The sequence below is a fragment of the Mobula hypostoma genome, chromosome 20 (assembly GCF_963921235.1).
Source record: "Mobula hypostoma chromosome 20, sMobHyp1.1, whole genome shotgun sequence".
In the NCBI taxonomy this organism is placed as follows: Eukaryota; Metazoa; Chordata; class Chondrichthyes; order Myliobatiformes; family Myliobatidae; genus Mobula; species Mobula hypostoma.
In genome coordinates, this window is record NC_086116.1 from 21,727,847 (window position 1) to 21,746,159 (window position 18,313).

The 18,313-nt window shown below is 39.4% G+C and overlaps 1 protein-coding gene across 1 annotated transcript in view; it reads left to right on the forward strand.

The window, feature by feature from the left end:
- Window positions 1-588: 588 nt before the first annotated feature.
- The window catches only part of lamb1a (laminin, beta 1a), an 88,363-nt gene continuing 70,638 nt past the window's right edge, over window positions 589-18,313 (forward strand). Inside the window, exons 1-8 of the mRNA XM_063072503.1 lie at window positions 589-760; window positions 2,112-2,287; window positions 10,408-10,537; window positions 12,904-12,977; window positions 14,134-14,322; window positions 14,471-14,534; window positions 15,801-16,006; window positions 17,841-17,961. Of these exons, the coding sequence (XP_062928573.1) occupies window positions 730-760; window positions 2,112-2,287; window positions 10,408-10,537; window positions 12,904-12,977; window positions 14,134-14,322; window positions 14,471-14,534; window positions 15,801-16,006; window positions 17,841-17,961 (991 nt within the window). The 5' untranslated portion in view covers window positions 589-729. The remainder of the gene's footprint in view (window positions 761-2,111; window positions 2,288-10,407; window positions 10,538-12,903; window positions 12,978-14,133; window positions 14,323-14,470; window positions 14,535-15,800; window positions 16,007-17,840; window positions 17,962-18,313) is intronic.

Sequence of the window (18,313 nt, forward strand, 5' to 3'; positions counted from 1 at the left end):
CATAGAAGAAAGGTCAGCTAATAGAGTGGCAAAAAGCACAGTTCACTCGCAGGAGAGGTTTAAGTCTCTCACTTCTCTTTCAAAATAATGTAAGTGATGTTCCAGAAATCGGATGTCAGGCTAACAATGTTCATTATTTAAATAAATACTTTAGACTCTAGAGTTTCAAAGTATTCAGCGATAGAATGCAGGGTTCTCCATATTAAGCAATATTATATATTACAACGTCGAGAAAGTGTAATAAATCACAAAATATTAATAAACATTCAACACTCATTAATGTTAACTGAGATGGAATCTCTGAAATCAATGGAGGCCCATAGGGATTTTGGGTGCCTCTCTCATCTGTAATTAATTACCTCCTGATCCTTTACTACTTTTGTGTTGCTCGCTAGTCTTTTTTTTCTCACCCTTTCATGTCTTTGTGGTTTTCACTCGCTTCTCTCTTCAGCCAATTACGTCTACATACAACAGTGCCTCCAGAGACGGGGTTTTTGTTTTGAAGCCAAACATTATACATCAGTATCGAACATCTCCCACGGCCAGCAGTCCTTCTGCACCAGAACGTAACCGAGCGAGGCGGGAAGAAGCGGGTGGAGTGAGGAGTGGGCGGACGCATGCGTGCGTGGTCTGTTCGCTGCAGGAGTGGGAGCGGCGCCGGCTGAGGGATAAGTGAGAGGTTTCAACCGGTCCTCCAAAAGAACTGCGCCTCTTGCCATTTATACGACTATGTTGCTCTTCGGAAGTTTTAGTATTTGGGGTAAGTTTTTTTTGGGGGGGGGAATAAAGGATATTTTTTCTTCCCAAACAAATTGAGAGTGTTTTCAAGGGACGTGTTTGAAATTTAAAGAATAATTATAACTGCATGCTGCAACTTTTATCTACTCTGTACCCAGTTCCAAAAGTTTAAAATAAATTGGGACAAATTTGTAGCTGTTTCATATGTGACGCTCGCACAGTTAAAAGTGAAGTGAAAAGTTCCCACTGTCCTTAATACTTATTTTCTTCTACAACTGATGCTCTGTTGTAGATCCGTTACTAATTCCCTAAATTACCGGTAGAACCCTTGACCTCGTTTCGCAAACTTTTTCTTAAGGAGTTGGCTCCCAGTTCTGATACATAGTGCTGGTCAAGATACATGGTGTGATTCCAATAGGACCAGCTGTTGAATGCCATTCTTCAAAGGAACTCTCAATCTGCCAGTAATTCTCAACCTATTTCACGTACATGTACAACCTCAAAAGTGTTCATGCTACTATTTTTAGGATTAATTCACTAAGGTGTTCATTAAATTAAAAGGTGTAAACTTTAAGTGATATGTCAGTCAGGTTTTTTTAAGGAAATCCAAGCTTGTTCTTAAGATAAACTGTCTGTTTGATTCTTTAGATTTACTAGCTCTGATTAAAATGTTTCTACCTGTACAGTATTTTAATTTGTCTGAAATGTCCACCTCAGTGCAGGCTTGTCCTTCAGCACTGTGAAGCAGTTTGGTAATCTGATTCTCCGCGGAGTGAAAGATTGCTTTATGCAGAATGGGCCTCGTGGTCTGCAGACAAATATCAGCATGAATCCTAATTAACTTCCTTTACTTCCATCACAACTAATATAACTGGCAATGATATCAACATTTCAAAGCGTGAAAGAATGCAGGTGTGCACACAACCAATTTCGGTGAGAGTGGCGTGACAGAAGCTTGGTAACCAAATGAAGTAATTCATGATTCCCATTTTGTAAACTTCAAGTTGTCTGATTCCTAACCTATGACCTGTCTTAAGATCCTTGTATGTTTTAGTAATAGCAAAATTTTGAGCAAAATGAGAAGTGAGAGACAGTGACACAGACAGAATGCTCTCCACGGTACATCTGTTGAAATTTGCGCGTGTTTTTTTGATGACATGCCAAATCTCCTCAAACTCCGAATGAAATACAGCTGCTGTCTTGCCTTCTTTGTTGCTGCATCAATACCGAGAGGAAAATTACTAGGCTTTGGTGGTGGGGGGAGGAGGGAGTGGGTCTTGTGCGACACCTTGGAAAAGTTGCCCCAAGCAGGATAGGTAATGTTCTGTTTCTTTGAAGCTACTGTTTACTATCATCTCTGCTTTGTCTTCCAGTCACCCTTTGGCACTGTGTGCGCTCTCAAGAGCCAGAATACAGTTATGGCTGTGCTGAAGGAAGTTGTTATCCAGCCACAGGAGATCTATTGATTGGGCGAGCTGATAAGCTCTCTGCTACCTCCACTTGTGGTTTACATAAACCTGAGCCATTCTGTATTGTCAGCCACCTTCAGGTATGATGTATGTTTTATTGAATATGATTTGTGTGTGAGTGAAGAACAAGAAGCCATACTGGTACATTCAATTCAGAAAATATTTCTGCAGTAAAGCCTATCCTATGATTTGCTTTTGTGCCTAAGTTAACTACCTGCCTCATTCACAAATTGCTTAGTCTTGAGCTGCCTTTTTGTGATGTCTCACCTGAAGGTATGGCCGAAACACCTGTGCAAGATAACCTAAGATAGTTCAAGTATATCTTGATGGGAACTATTTAACTATTTGTATCACGCAATTACTTAAAAAGCAGCTCCACAATATTCCCCAAGGCACCCAATGATGTAGAAACTGATGCAATTCTTCTCTGGGTCAAATTGCACGCCTCAAAAAAAAAAGAATTGCTCATGTGTGTGCTTGCGCAAATGGAGTTTTAAGATGCTTTTAGGTTAGATTGGCCTGGATTGTGAACCGACACACCAAAAGTCCATACTGAAATAGTGAGAGCAGCTCCTTAACATTGTGTTCTGAAGATTTATTTTTTGAAGTCTCACTTCTGTTTGTGACTGATGAGGTTTGTCAAGCAGAGGCCAGAAAGTGAGTTATCTGACTTGTTCGGAGGAAGCAAAAATTAGTCTTTGAACTTGGCTAATGATTCCTTCATTGAGCTTTTTTAATCATTAGAGGAACTTGCCTCCAAATCATTTTTTTAAAGCTTCACACAGTTCTACTCTGGAGTTAATGAATTTATTTTTTGATACCAGCACTTAATGTGTTCTATTCTGTTAGAGGTCAGTAACTTCTACTTGAAGTAATTACTTCAAACTACAACGTTATTTGTATCACCAATGAAAATTCTTGAGTGAAAACTTCACACTAACACAATTTTGGCCATATTATTTCAATACGTCGTTGTGAGGCTGCTGCACTTTGGTAGAATTGACATGGATGTGACATTATACCAGGGCTCCCCGACCTTTTTTTTTGTGCCATGGACTAATACCATTAAGCAAGGGGTCCGTGAGCCCCAGGTTTGGAACCCCCGCATTAAACCAAGACCCATCTATCTGTTCATGTGAATGTAAAAGATCTCAGTATCAGAATCAGGTTATTCTGATCCTGACACAAACAAGAGAAAATGTGCAGATGCTGGAAATCTGAGCAACACCCACAAAATGCTGGAGGAACTCAGCAGGCCAGGCAGCATCTATGGAAAAGAGTACGGTCAACGTTTTGGGCCGAGACCCTTCGGCAGGACTGGAGAAAAAAAGATGAGTAGATTTAAAAGGTGGGGGGGAGGGTGGAAGGGAGAGAGAAACATAAAGTGATAGGTGAAACTGGGAGGGGAGGGATGAAGTAAAGAGCTAGGAAGTTGATTGGTGAAAGTGACGCAGGGCTGGAGAAGGGGGATTCTGATAGGAGAGGACAGAAGGCCATGGAAGAAAGAAAAAGGGGGAGGAGCACCAGAGGGAGGCAATGGGCAGGGAAGGAGATTTTGTTTTTCTGATCCCAAGGAGCTATTCTACTATGGAGAAAGTTTCTGGTCCACATACAAACCGAGAACTCTCAAAAGTGATGAGTTAAACTGGGATAGTCTAAGGAAAGTTTTAAGTCTGAAAGCAGAGTAGCCTGTCATGGTTGATGTAAAAGCTTTGTGCAGGAGAGGAATGGGCTTGAATATGGTTGAGCAGCAGGACAACCTGGAGGAAAACTATGAGACATGGGGCCCTGACTTATTGGGGAGTAGAGCCTCAAGTGAGCAAGATTTTGGAAGGTGTAAGATCAGAAATTTAATATTAAGAAAGTTCTGCTCAGCGGGTTTGAGGTTTCGAATCCCTAGGAAATTACTGCTGTACATTCTTGATCTTGATTTTGCAGTTGCAATTCATAGAGTATTGGTTTCTGCAGTTTACCATGTCAAATAGCTTTGCATCACCGAAATGTAGCCAGTGGCAAACTTTACATTCTCCTTGTAATCTCTACTGTGTAATGCGAATAGTCCAACTGCCTGCTGCAGCAGTACTTCACACAAATGTGTGCATGTATATTTCTGTCTGGTTTAAGTGATGGTTCCTGCAAAACGAGGGCAGTGAGTACCAGCAACATAACTACAAAGTGTTTTTACAGTATATTTCTGAACACATTTCAGCCAGCGGTTGACTATAGTAATCTGGAGATTTGTGAATGAAGGTTACCGTCCTTTGATGTAAGCAGAGCAAATGAGCAGTGTCTTCCAATCAGTCCAGATGAGGTTGCATGCCTTTTTGGCCCACAGTAACATAGATAAGTGGTGAGATCATATTACAGTGGTTTTAACTTGGGCAAGGTGGATTGTAAAGGTGCTCTGTAACTAACCAGTAATGGCAACATTGTCAACCAGCACTCAAAGTAAATATCTTTGTTCAAAGGTGGTAACTTAGAAGGGGAGAAAGAAGGTAATTAGTAGCTATGCAGATCAAAAGTGAGAGGTAAACCTCAGTCATCCAGTGCACCATCTCCCTCCGCTTGAAAGTTGGGACAGTTTTTGCCTTTAAGTTCGTCAAATGTTTTTTTTAAAAAAAAGAATTGGAATGGTTTCCATTGCATTTGTACCTGGGATTCCCAGCTCAAGACTACATCAGCTGCAAAGTTTATCCTAATCAGTTTTAGCTTGATTGGTACTAGTTGTGTATTTTATGTATTGATACTGTTCAGTCTGCAGATGTACATTCTGAATGCTGGATTTGCCCACATGAGTATTCTGCTGTAAGGTTTTGGTTCTTTTTGTTCTCTGATACAAGATAAACACAAAGAACAGATTTGTAAATATTTTTAAATGAATAAACAAATCGTTTAAATAGTCCTGATGAAGGGTCTCGGCCCGAAACGTCGACTGTACTACTTCCTATAGATGCTGCCTGGCCTGCTGCATTCCACCAGCATTTTGTGTGTGTTGCTTGTTTAAATAGTTAATGCCTTTCCCATGATTGCATAGTAAAGACAATCTTTCAATAGGCCTAATCAATTGGTGACTGACAGCTGCTTTGTGAGAGAATTGTCTGCAATCAGCAGTCCTGTTTTGTCTTCATTTTGCAAGTGCCTCCAACAACACACACAAAATGTTGGGTGAACTCAGCAGATCAGGCAGCATCTATGGAAATAAATAAATAGTTGGTGTTTTAGGCCAAGACCTCTCCTCAGGGCCAGAAAGGAAAGGGGAAGATGCCTGAATGAAAAGGAGGGAGAAGTGGAAGGAGGATTGTGATGAAGTGCTTTGAGAAATTGGTGATGAAAAATATCAACTCTTACCTGAGAATACAAGTACCTCGGCACAACTATAGATAAAATCACCTTTAAGACCGGTGATGGGTGGATACTCTCCAAGTGCCAACAATGGCTATTTTTCCTTAGGAAGATGCAGAAACTTCAGGTCCAGCCATCAATTCTCTAGACATTTTATAAATGCTTCATTGAATCAATAGTAACCTACAACATCACGGCATGGTCGGAGCGATGAGCACTATGAACCTCAATCCACTCAACAGAATTATCAGAATAAGTAGTAAGATCATTGGCCAGGAACAAGAATCACTCAGCGGCATCCGTAGGAGATGGACAATAAATAAGGCTCAACAAATAGTGGAAGACATTACACGTACACTTCACACATACTACACTCTTATGCCATTGGGATGCCGCTACAGGTCCCTGCCCATCAGCACCAGCAGAGCCTTATCCAGTTTTGTGCCTTCCTCCATTTGCCTCCTCAACATCCAATTTTGAATATGTAGTATGGATAGCACCTTTGACAGTAAAACTGTCAGTTTTATTGTGTGTATTTGTATTTTAAATAACATGCATTAATTCTTAGTATTTATTATCTGTTGTGAGTATTTTATATTGTATTTAACTATATACAGTGTGGTGTTCTGTATCTTCAGCTCTGTGATGTTGTCCTTGCCACTGCACAAAGTTCCTCATGTAAAATAAAGTGAAAGTGAGAAGTGACTTGGACCCACTCAATTTGCCTCCCATAACAACAGGTCAATAGCAAATGCCTTTTCATTGGCTCTTCACTCAATCCTGGAACATCTGGAGAGCAAAGGTGCATATGACTACAGCTCGGCTTTCAATACTATCATCCCCTCAGAACTAATCAATAAACTTCAAGTTCTAGGCTTCAATACCTCCTTTGTGCAATTGGATTTTCCATTTCCTCACTTGCAGACCCCAGTCAGTTTGGATTGGCAACAACATCTCTTCCACAATATCCCTCAGCACAGGTGCACTGCAAGGCTGTGTCCATTAGCCCCTTGCTCTACACATGACTATGAGGAGAAGCTCAGCTCTAACGCTGTATTTAAGTTTGCCAAATCAAAGGTGGTGATGAATCACTACTTAGGAGGGAGATTGAAGATCTGGTTGAGTGGTGCCACAACAACAGACTTTGTCATCAATGTCAGCAAGATCAAGGAGCTGAATGTTGCCTTGAGGAGGAAACTGGAGGTCCAAGAGCCAGTCTTCATTGGGGGATTAGAGGTGAAAAGCTCAGCAACTTTAAGTTTCTTGGTGCTACTTCAGAGGATCTGTCCTCGGTCCAGCATGTAAGTGCCATTACGAAAAAAGTATGGCAGCGGCTCTACTTTTTAAGAAGTTTGCTGAGATTCGGCATGTCATCTAAAACTTTGACAAACTTCTATAGATGTATAGTGGATAGTATATTGACAGGTTGCATCACTGACTGGTATGGAAACACCAATGCCCGTGAATGGAAAAGCGTACAGTAGTAGTGGATGCAATCCAGTCTATCACAGGTAAATCCCTCCCCACCATTGAGCATGTCTACTCAGAGCACTGTTGCAGGAAAGCACCATCCATCATCGAGGACCCCACCATCCAGGCCATGCTCTCTTCTCGCTGCTGCCATCTGGAAGTAGGTACAGGAGCTTCAGGACCTGCACCACCAGGTTCAGGAACAGTTATTAACCTTCAACAGCCAGGGATAATTTCACTCACCCCATCGCTGAACTGTCCCCAACGGACTGCAATTGCTCTCAAGGACTCTATCTCATGTTGTCGATACTGATTGCTTATTTATTTATTTATATTTTGTTTTTCACAGATTTTCTGCAGATCGGTTGTTGTCCACCCTGTTGTGTGTGATCTTGATTGATTCTATTGTGTTTCTTGTATTTATTGTGATTGCCTGCAGGAAAATGAATCTCTGGGTTGTATGTACTTTGATAGTTTACTTTGAACTTTGACTAGCTAGAAGGTGAAGCCAGGTGGGTGGAAATAGTAAAGGGCTGGAGAGGAAGGAATCCGCTAGGAGATGAGAATGGACCGTGGGAGGAAGGGACAAAGGAGGGACACCAGGAAGAAGTGATAAGGTTGTTGAAGAGAAGAGGTTAGAAGCCAGAGTGGGGAACAGAAGAAGAGGGGAGGGGGAGGGAAAAATTACTGGTAGGAGAGATCAATGTTCATGTCATCAAGTTGGAGGCTACCCAGAGAATATGAGGTGTTGCTCCTCTACCCTGAGGGTGACCTCAACGTGGCAAAAGAGGATGTCATGGTTCTAGCAGTGTCTCTGACAATTAGTTTTGAGAGGTTGCACTGGCCATTTATTCAATATATTATGTAACCATCATGCCTTGGGGGAATTGGGTGAGTGTGACCACTTCATTCATTGCTGACAGGGACAATCAAAACCTCACCATTGGTTACTCCTCGCCATGGAGGCTCATGTCAATGCAGGCACATTAATAGATTCCTAAGAAACATGCTGAAATTTACACAAATTTCTCTGAAAATCATATCTCCAAGTACAGGCACAATTGATTAATGAATTATACTTTTCAAGGAAACAGCAAAGGATTAAAAAAGCACGATGCTCCCGTATGTACAAAGCTATTTAGTATTTTGGACGTTTTGCCAGTAATTATCAAATTCCATGGCCAGCTGCTATTAAGTTACTTAAGGATAGACATTTTGTTCAAAGCTTTAATCCTTGAAAAGGAAAAATATTCTGTAAAGAGCAGCTGATACTGTACCTATTGAAGTTGATTTTTAACCCTTGAATTGTTTTTTTTTAATGATACCTGATTTATTGAGAAGCCAGAGATAAATTACTGGTGGTTAAATTGGCTTGTCTATTCTTGATTGTTTGAAAATTATTACAATTAAAAGCAATCAAAGCCTTGAACCAGTTGACGAAGGTAGTAATCTATGATTTGCAAAAGTCTTTAATTTTGTTGTTGAAAAAGTGGTTGGTAAACATGCATGGGAATGACTAAAATGCAAGACTAATGGTCACAAAGCATGTAATTATGGTGCTGGGATCTTCCATACGAAAAGGGCACTTGATTCTTCCTACCATAAGTAGTTCACATTGGAGTCATAAAGTTTATTTTTGAATATTTTATGGTATGAAATTGTAATATCTAGCTCATGTGAGTTTGCATTAACTGAACTTTTTAAACCATTTTTATGTTTGTGGTGTGTACTTTGTGATATGTAGTTCCACTGTACAGAGTTCTGTATACTTCATGTAACGGTGAGAGATGGTGTCAGATATAAAGTATTGTAAACACAAGCCTGGGCCAAGTTTATACTTGGCAACACCTGTCTCTTTAAATATTATTCAAGATGCTTCTGGTCTGCTCTGTGGTGTGGAACTGGCTTATCCCAGTTCTATGTTCTGTTTCCCCAAGCACTAAACAATGCAAATTAAAGTACTTCAGTTGGATAGGGCAGACCAGGGGTTCCCAACCTGGGCTCCATGGACTCCTCGGTTAATGGTAGGAGTTCATGGCATTAAAAAAATGTTGGGAAGCCCTGAAATAGGCATAAGAAAAAGGATATCTTATTGTTACTACCTGAGCTGCATTTGATGGAAAACCATTCAAATTTATCTATTCTTCCTCTCCTCCTGGTCTATCGCATTTCCTCTTGAATCCTTTCTCACTTCTAGGTTGAGCTATTTCAGTGACATCCTAGCTGGCCTCCACTGTGTACCATTTTGTTCATCCAGAAGTGGTAATGGTATGCCAACTTAATCACGCTCAGGTTGCTATAATTCCTGATCTGGTTAAAATTTTCATTTCCTCCTATGACTCTTCTATTGTTCTGTAAACATTTCTGCACCCCTGTAAGATCTCTTGCATAGCCCTGATTTTAATCACTCTCCCTTTGGTGTCCTTGGGCTGTTGAGCTCTGGATACCCATTGCTATAGGTAGTCTCCACACCCTACCTTTTTACACTTTATAAAATGAATGTTCCTTACAATCTTAAATCTCTGATAAAAATTTAGATTGTCTTAATAGCTTTTATGGTTTTGTCACTTTAATATTGTGTGAAAAGTCTTGTGGTGTTACTATAATAGAAGTGCCACATTCCTACACGTTGTGCTGTTGTTTTGCTGTAGTGTACTATTAATCTTATTCCCCCCCCCCCCCACCCATCTTCCCTCATTTTGATGCACCATCCAATAGTCAATCTGGTGAAGGAACTCGGGGGTCAAGCTGTATCTTGGAAGGAAAGAAAGTGTTAATGTGGGTGGGAAAACCATGTCACTCCTTATGCAGGGTTTTAACCTGAAAAATTGATAATTCCTTTCTTCCCACAGATTTATTTTGTTTATTGAGATCCAGTGCGGAATCGGGGAATAGGCTGGAACGGCCCTTCGAGCTACGCTGCCCAGCAATCCCTCAATACTAGCCTAATCACGGGACAATTTACAATGACTGATTAATCTACCAACCAGTACTTCCTCGGACTATGGGACAAAACCGTACCACCCAGGGGAAACCCAGTCATGGGGAGAACTTACAAACTTCTTACAGGCAGTGGCAGGAATTGAACCTGTGTTACTGGCACTTTAGTGCATTGTTCTAACCACTATGCCTACAGTACCACCCCAGATGCTGCTTGACCCACTGATTTCCTCCTGCAGATTGTTGCCTCAGATTCCAGCATCTACAGTCTCTCTTGTCTCCACCTTCAATGGCGATAGATACCAATAGTGATACCTTCATAGCATGGTGACACTAGATTTGTATTTTTCCAATCAATCAATAGGGATACTGGTCTGTTGTAATTTTGACAAATCTTTGATCTCATTCAGAAAAATAGAAGAAATACATTTTAAACTTGGTTTTACAGGAAGTAACGAAATGCTTTTTATGTGATTCACGGACTCCTTTTGCCGAAAATCAAAACAGTCACAGAATCGAGAATGTGGTCACAACTTTTGCTCACAACCGACTGAATACCTGGTGGCAGTCTGAAAATGGTATGTGTTAGATCCTCTGTGAATTGAATAAATTCATTGTTAATTTATTAATTTGATAGGTACTTAGAATCTGAGCAACACACTAAAAATGCTGGAGGAACTTGGATTTCCAGCATCTGCAGATTTTCTCTTGTTTGTATTTAGAATCTGATCTGTTCAGACTAACGAGCTTTCAGCAGTTAGTGAAGTCTTAATACAGTAACATTAAGCTTGCAATTTAATGATTTGTTGATTTAAAAGATGCCTCTGTAGCCCATGAACTACGCAGACCAGCTAAGTCTATTTTTGTATTCTTGCCAATTGGTTTTGGTGTATCTGAACTATGGAAAAGCCAGGAATCGGATTGTAGAGGGAAGAGTGTGGACAAAATCAGTGAAAGTTTCCAGTGCTCATTTCTGCCCAGTGACCCCTTGCTGTTAATTGTGAATAAGCAAGGACCCTCCTTAAATCAACAATTTGCGACTGATCAAAAGATAAAATATCACTCAGTTGAAGCCTGAGGGATTGTTTTGTAACGCAACAATACCTTAGTCAAGCTTGCAATTCAAAGAGTTTGTAAAGAAAAAACGAAATATGAGATACATTCCTAATTGGAAAGATCAAAGGTGATTTTTATAGAGCATGTTGTAACTGCATTGTGGTGAATTCTTCATTTGAGAAAGGTGAACTTAAATATTACATTAAAATCAGGCAGTGGCAAAGTTTGATACAAGTATTTTCTCAAACATTGTGCAGCTGAAGTGATTTTGATCTTCATTTATAAAATTATTTTGTAAAAATTTATGAAGAGCGTTAAAGATGAATTTAATTCAAGTGTTTAAGTTGGCTTGGATAGTCTTATTTAGAAAAGTAAGTCTGAAGTGTAACTAGATTCCCCATGAGATTCATTTGAAATAATTTGGCCCATGGATCTCACTTTGGACCCCATAGCATTTGTGCCTGACCAACAGCTGTAAGTAGAGGAAGCTAGTTCTGTTATTAATATCATGGTGCAATGTTGTGACCTGCCACTTCTAGGTTGCATCTTTACATCAAATGTCATAGAGTTCTACGTGTTGTCTAATTTGAGGGAAAATATGTGGCAATAGCAATAAAACTTGAAAGTAGACAGGGATGAAGAAAGCGATTTGGCTTCCTTCATTTAGAAATATATTAGATCCTTTGATTTCTGATAGTATTCTTGGATGTACATCTGAGCCTTTTCATTTTACTGGCTTCATTTTGAAATGAGATAGTTTTAAGTTTTCCAAGGCACTGCTTCTGCAAATTACACGGAAGAGTATTTTGATATTACAATGCAATGTTATAAAATGCTACATATGTTCTCTTTAATCATATTATTACTTTAACTGTGCAAGATGCCTCAGTACACAGTGTTTCACAGAAGATACACATTGTAAAAACTTTTGTTGACATAATCCTTAAAAGCGGTACCCTCAGAAAAGAATCATAAGCCACCTGCCCATAAATGACATTCCTTCTGGATTTGGCATTTTGGTTCATTTCTCTGCTTCCCGAACTGTACATAGAACATAGAAATTTGCAGCGTTTTACAGGCCCTTCGGCCCACACTGTGGTGCTGACCATGTAACCTACTCTAGAATTTCCTTAGTGCACAGCCCTCTATTTCTCTAAGCTCCATGTACCTATCTAAGAAGCTCCTAAAAGACCCTATTATAAATGCTTCCACCACCACTGCCGGCAGTGCATCCCATGCACCCACCACTCTCTGTGTGAGCAATTTGACCCAACATCCCCTCAGTACCTACATCTAAGCACCTTAAAACTATGCCCCCTCGTGTTAGCCATTTCAGCCCTGGGAAAAAGCCTCTGGCTATCCACATGATCATCTTGTACACCTCTATCGGGTTACCTCTCATCCTCCATCGCTCCAAGGAGAAAAAGCCAAGTACACTCAAACTATTCTGATAAGGTATGCCCTCCAATTCAGGCAACATCCTTGTAAATCTCCTCTGCACTCTCTATAGTATCGACATCCTTCCTGTAGTGAGGTGACCGGAACTGAGCACAGTACTTCAAGTGGGGTCTGACCAAGGTCTTGTATGGCTGTAACATTACCTCACGGCTCTTAAACTCAATTCCACGGTTGATGAATGCCAACACACCATACGCCTTCTTAACAACATGATGACGCTTTTATCATGGATCACTTACGTTTTATTTTCCCTCTCCTCTATGGTGTGAGGTTGTTTGGAGTGCCGATAGCAGTTGGTTGTATGGAATACCTGTGATATATTCTCGTGTGTCCATGTAATTCGTTTTCTGCTTTGTCTCTTAACCTAAGTATTATGGCTGGAATTTTTTAAACTAGTGTAATTTTTTCAAAAATAAAATTATTTTTGTAGGCATCGAAAATGTTTCCCTTCAACTGGATCTGGAGGCTGAGTTCCATTTTACCCACCTCATTATGACTTTCAAGGTAAAGAGTTGGATTGTAATGATGGATGTTCTGACAGCCTTGATGTTTACATAAGTGAAGGAATACTTGAAATGACTTTATTAGTGATTTTCTTTTAGAATGAGCAAAGCCTGCTTTGTGACTAAGCTTTTTTTTCCAAAAAAGTGATCTTAATGTGAATTTTTCATGTGCAGATAAATGTCCTTTGGGTTATGAATCTGGCTACGTACCAACAATATACTAATGAATAGTTTTGTGGCTTTATCAGGCTCAAGCATGCATTCTGTCACATTCTCTGAGAGCATTTCAGATGCCACTGATGGTGACGTGACACAGATTGTTTTAAATTCTTTTTCTATTTAAAACAAGCGTGTTTAGGAATATGCTGTACAACCAGTGGCTGACATTGGGAGAGCCTCTGCTGTATTTGAAGGGGTTCTCTTAGTGAAATCTGCTGCATAATGAGGTCCATATAAGAAATGGAATAGTTTTAGCAGTTTTTGTGTGATTGTGCGTGATAGTTATGGCATGAGTGTAATGCTATGACAGTATAGGATGGGCACTAGTTAGGGATTTTTGCATCTTGTGTTGCTAAAACAATTCTAGGGATGTGTCAGCAAGGTCACCATTTATTTCTCATCCCTCATTGACCTTGCACCATTGGATGATTTTGCTAATCTATTTCCGAGAACAACTGGGTGCCAGATGCATTGATGATAGCGACAGGGATGCACACTGCCAAATTAGGTGAGGATGTTCCCTATCGAGGATATTGGTGGTTGATTTGGACAAATCTGCAGCTTCATGGCCACTTCACTAACACCAACCTGCTTCCAGATTTTTTTTGTATTAAAATTTCCATTCTCAAACTAACTTATAGGAGTTCGAACTTTTGTTCATAAGTGCCATTTTGTTCATAAGAGTCATTTTAAATCACTCTGATACACTTTCTGAAGCAGCCAGGATTTGTACAGTTTAGAACATTTGCTAGTGGTCGGCCAATCAAGGGCTGTCTGATGAAGCTGCATTCAGGTAAAGATGTGCTAATGAAAATGGTTGCTTTCAAATGTTTCTTTTTTTTTGGTCTTATACTTGTATGAACTCTGGCTTTATGAATAAGAGAATGTGATGAAGACTTGTTCACTATCAAATCAAAGACTTTTTCTTTTGTGCTCAGACGTTTCGTCCGGCTGCTATGATGATTGAACGATCTTCAGATTTTGGGAAGACTTGGCAGGTGTATAGGTATTATGCTTATGACTGTGAGGCATCCTTCCCAGGTATTTCAGCAGGATCACTGAAGAAAGTGGATGACATTATCTGTGATTCTCGCTACTCCGATATTGAACCTTCTACAGAAGGAGAGGTTTGTCATGAGTCTTTGGCTTGAAACTTTGTGCAAGTGTAAGGAGTATTATAGTAAAATTCAAGATACATTTTCTATGGATATGATTCATGAATCAAATTTGTGACGTGCGCATTCTGTCATTTATATTATTGTTGTTTATCTTTAGGTCATTTATCGTGTGTTGGATCCAGCTTTTAAAATCGAAGATCCTTACAGCCGAAGAATACAAAGTAATTGTTAAATTTGGTCTTATGAGTTACTTTTCCTGCCACAACCAATCTGGATCACTAAATATTTATACATTGTTTTTCTGATTGTTTCTGCATTGACACTAACAACTGCTCAGATGGATTTGTATTAGACCTACTTCCCCCTTGGGGTTTGCATGCTTCCTGTTGACTAAAACCTCTTTGCTGTTAATAAGTGTAGAAAGTTCCTTTTTCAGGATGTATTTTTTGGCAGAGAATTAGAATATACAGACATTTTTAAAAATATCTTTACTTCCAGCCTTTGTTTGGTTCTGTCTGTTACATTCTTCATGAAATAACAACCATATTCCATTTTGTCAAAGCGAAATATTGACAGGTGGGGGTGGGGGGGGAGATTTTTTTTGCGAAGAAAACATCTTCCTCTTAAATATTTTGAAATATTTGAACTAGTTTTAAATATTAATGTTGCCTGTTAAAAAAAATTGGCAATGAATCCATTCCCATTAAAATTTATTGTGGTAAGTTCCTAATTGATAGAGAACTGAGAATCATTCAGAAGTTGGTAGGTAGAGTCCACACCTGCCTTAGTCGAGCTGAATTTTTATCCTGTGCACCAGTTCTCCTATCTTATTTGCATACTAAATCTTTTCAGTTTATTTTTTGAGTTTGTCATTGTTCCTCTTTTTAGTGTAAACTTTTATAGATAAAATACATTTTAAAATTTTTGTTCAAATAGGTGTACAGTAGATGTGATCTTTTTCAATTTGGCATTCTTCATGTGCTTTTAGTGAGATTTGCACCTTTTAATAGAAGTATCTTTTGCAATAATTTACAGAAGATTCTAATGCAGTTACTTAATTGGGGTAGTATGGGAGCTTTACAGTACAGATGACGTGGGTTCAATTCCCGTACAAGGAGTTTGTATGTTCTCCCTGTGACGATGTGATCCAGTTTCCTCCCACAGTCCAAAAACGTACCGGTTGGTAGGGTAATTTGTCATTGTAAAATTATCTAGTGATTAGGCTTGGGTCAAGTTGTGGGATTGCTGGGTGGCATGATGCAAAGGGCCAGAAAGGCCTATTCCACGTTGTATCGCAATAAATGAATAAATTGGCTCAGCAGCTACTTTAATTAGCCTTTTTTTAAAAAATATAATGTTGCAATTTGAAGATGAGTGTTGAGTTCTGGTGGAATTAATATTAATAGTAAGCTTGCATTTGAGGTAAATTGTGCTATTGTTGAGATACTGCAACAAATTCTGATGTAATTGCATATTATGTTTTGAAGATATGTTGAAGATCACTAACCTGAGGATAAGGTTTACTAAGCTCCATACTTTGGGTGACAACTTACTAGACTCGCGAATGGAAATCAAGGAAAAATATTACTATGCTATCTATGACATGGTGGTTCGAGGCAATTGTTTCTGTTATGGACATGCCAGTGAATGTGCTCCCGTTCATGAATCTGATGATCAGGATGTTGAAGGGAAGGCAAGTGCAAAAATAGTTTTAAAAAATTATTTTCAACTTGTCTTGAACTAATGTTCAGTATGTTTCATTGTTTTTTTTTCCCTGTTAAATATTACAGCACAAATTTCTGCGGTACTAGACCTAATATGGTTACAAAATGTGGTCAGACATTTTTTTTTCTCCAGTCATAAACCGCCTCTCAATGGAGTTTACTTTGGAGCTTAATTGAACCCAGACAAAACTTTCCCTGACCTGACTCTGCCATTTCCTGTTGTACGTCTTAAGACAGGCCTTTGTATTTGAATTCACATTCTTAGCAACTATGATAGATTTTCAGTTTCCTTCTGCAGGACTCAGATTGCAGGCTCTCAAGCAGATATTTTCTTAAAGCCATTTTTAAGATCTACTTTTCCTGAGTTGCAACCCAGCTGTAAGATAAGAATGGCAGTTGAGTTGTTTGAGGCTTGTCTGTTAACCAGCTGATAAGATGTAAGCAAGAATGAGTGAGGAAAGAACTCCTTGCTCCCCTCTTGGTGCCTCTGATTTCAGTTTTCCAGCTGTTTTGTGTCTGAGATCAATAATTCACTTGTTTTACTGAATGTGGGATTCTTGTGCTGCACTTTCTAATGTCATGCTTCAATACATGTGACTCATTTATTCATTCATTTGTGATGTGCCATGTCATATGACATGGGAGATCAAGGTTCTTCCATGACAGTGATTGTTCTCGGCAATTTTTTCTACAGAAGTGGTTTGCCGTTGCCGCCTTCTGGGCAGTGTCTCTACAAGACAGGTGACCCCAGCTGTTATCAATACTCTTCAGAGATTGTCTGCTTGTTATCAATAGTCACATAGCCAGGACTTGTGATGTGCACCAGCTGCTCACACGACCTGTTTCCATGGCATCATGTGACCCTGATTTAGGGGTGCTAAGCAGATGCCACACTTTGCCCAAGAGTAACCTGCAGGCTCGCAGAGGGAAGGTGCGCCTTACACCTCATTTGGTAGATTCTATCTCCACCCCGACTACCATCAAATTATTTGAAAATCTGTTAAAGATTGAGTAGAATCTGATGAGCACAGTTTCTTGTTTCATAATACCAAGATTCTTTAACACAGTGTCTTAGTGATAAAGACCAAAAACTTGATGGAATTGGAGAAATGCTACAAAAGCTTAATCATTAACCTCTAATTTAAGAAGTTGAATTCTCCCTCCATTTTTGTTTAACAGGCGCTTTTTTTTGTTGTAAGTACTTCTCTGTGACTTTATTGCACCTGGTGCAGGTCGATGGGAGTAGGCAGCTTAAATGGTTTCAGCGTGGACAAGATGGGCTGAAAGGCCTTTTTCTGTGCTATACTTCTTTATAAGTAAAACAAGTTCAATTTTGATTAAACAATAAATGCTTCAATGTCAGGACCAGAATTACTGTTGAAGTTTGGAGACTTTTCTTGAGAATTAATACATGGTACAGAAATTGACTTGGAGAGAAAAGCATGTTCCTACTATTTTCATGCTTCCCTCAGTTCTTTGAGAAAATATCTGTATCGATAAGAATTGAGTCTAATGATATGTGCGAGCAGGAAGCCATAGATTTTAGTTTTTAAGGTAAATGAAGCACTTGGTTTACTGTTTGCAATTCTTCATTATGGGAGCTCATAGAAATTTCAAGTCTCTTGTTATTCACACTATTGTTATGTCTACTTCAAATGCATAACTGTTGAATCTAATAATACTAAATGATTGTGAATGAACCTGTTACAAATCAAAGCCAATAAACCTGTTTTCTATGGTGCAGAAACAACACTGAAACAGATCTTTGAGCAATGAATTAAATTTGAAGCATTTCCTTTCTAGGTACATGGTCGATGTGTGTGTCGGCACAACACTAAAGGTTTAAACTGTGAGCTGTGTCAAGATTTCCACCAGGATGTACCTTGGAAACCTGCTGAAGGACGCAACAGCAATGCTTGCCAAAGTGGGTTTCATAGCAGAATTTCACACTCGATAATAAATATCTTCATTTAACAGGTTGTATTTGCTTGTAGGTGGTATCAAAGTCTTTAAAATGTAAAGTAGTAAGATTCTTAATGGCAGGCCAGTTTGTCCACGGAGCACATACGAATATTCTGTTCTGTCTGGGCTCTGTTTATTATTCTAGGCTGAGCTAATAGGAAAGACGATTGTGAATAGCCAAGCATGAGGGGAGAAAAGGAAACATGTTTCCTGCTGTGGATTAAGCTTCCTTTGAGTGTAATTGTTCACAGAAGATAGGCCACTACTCTTGGTGGTCCAGACCACACCTATGCAATGAATGAGAAAATTATGCC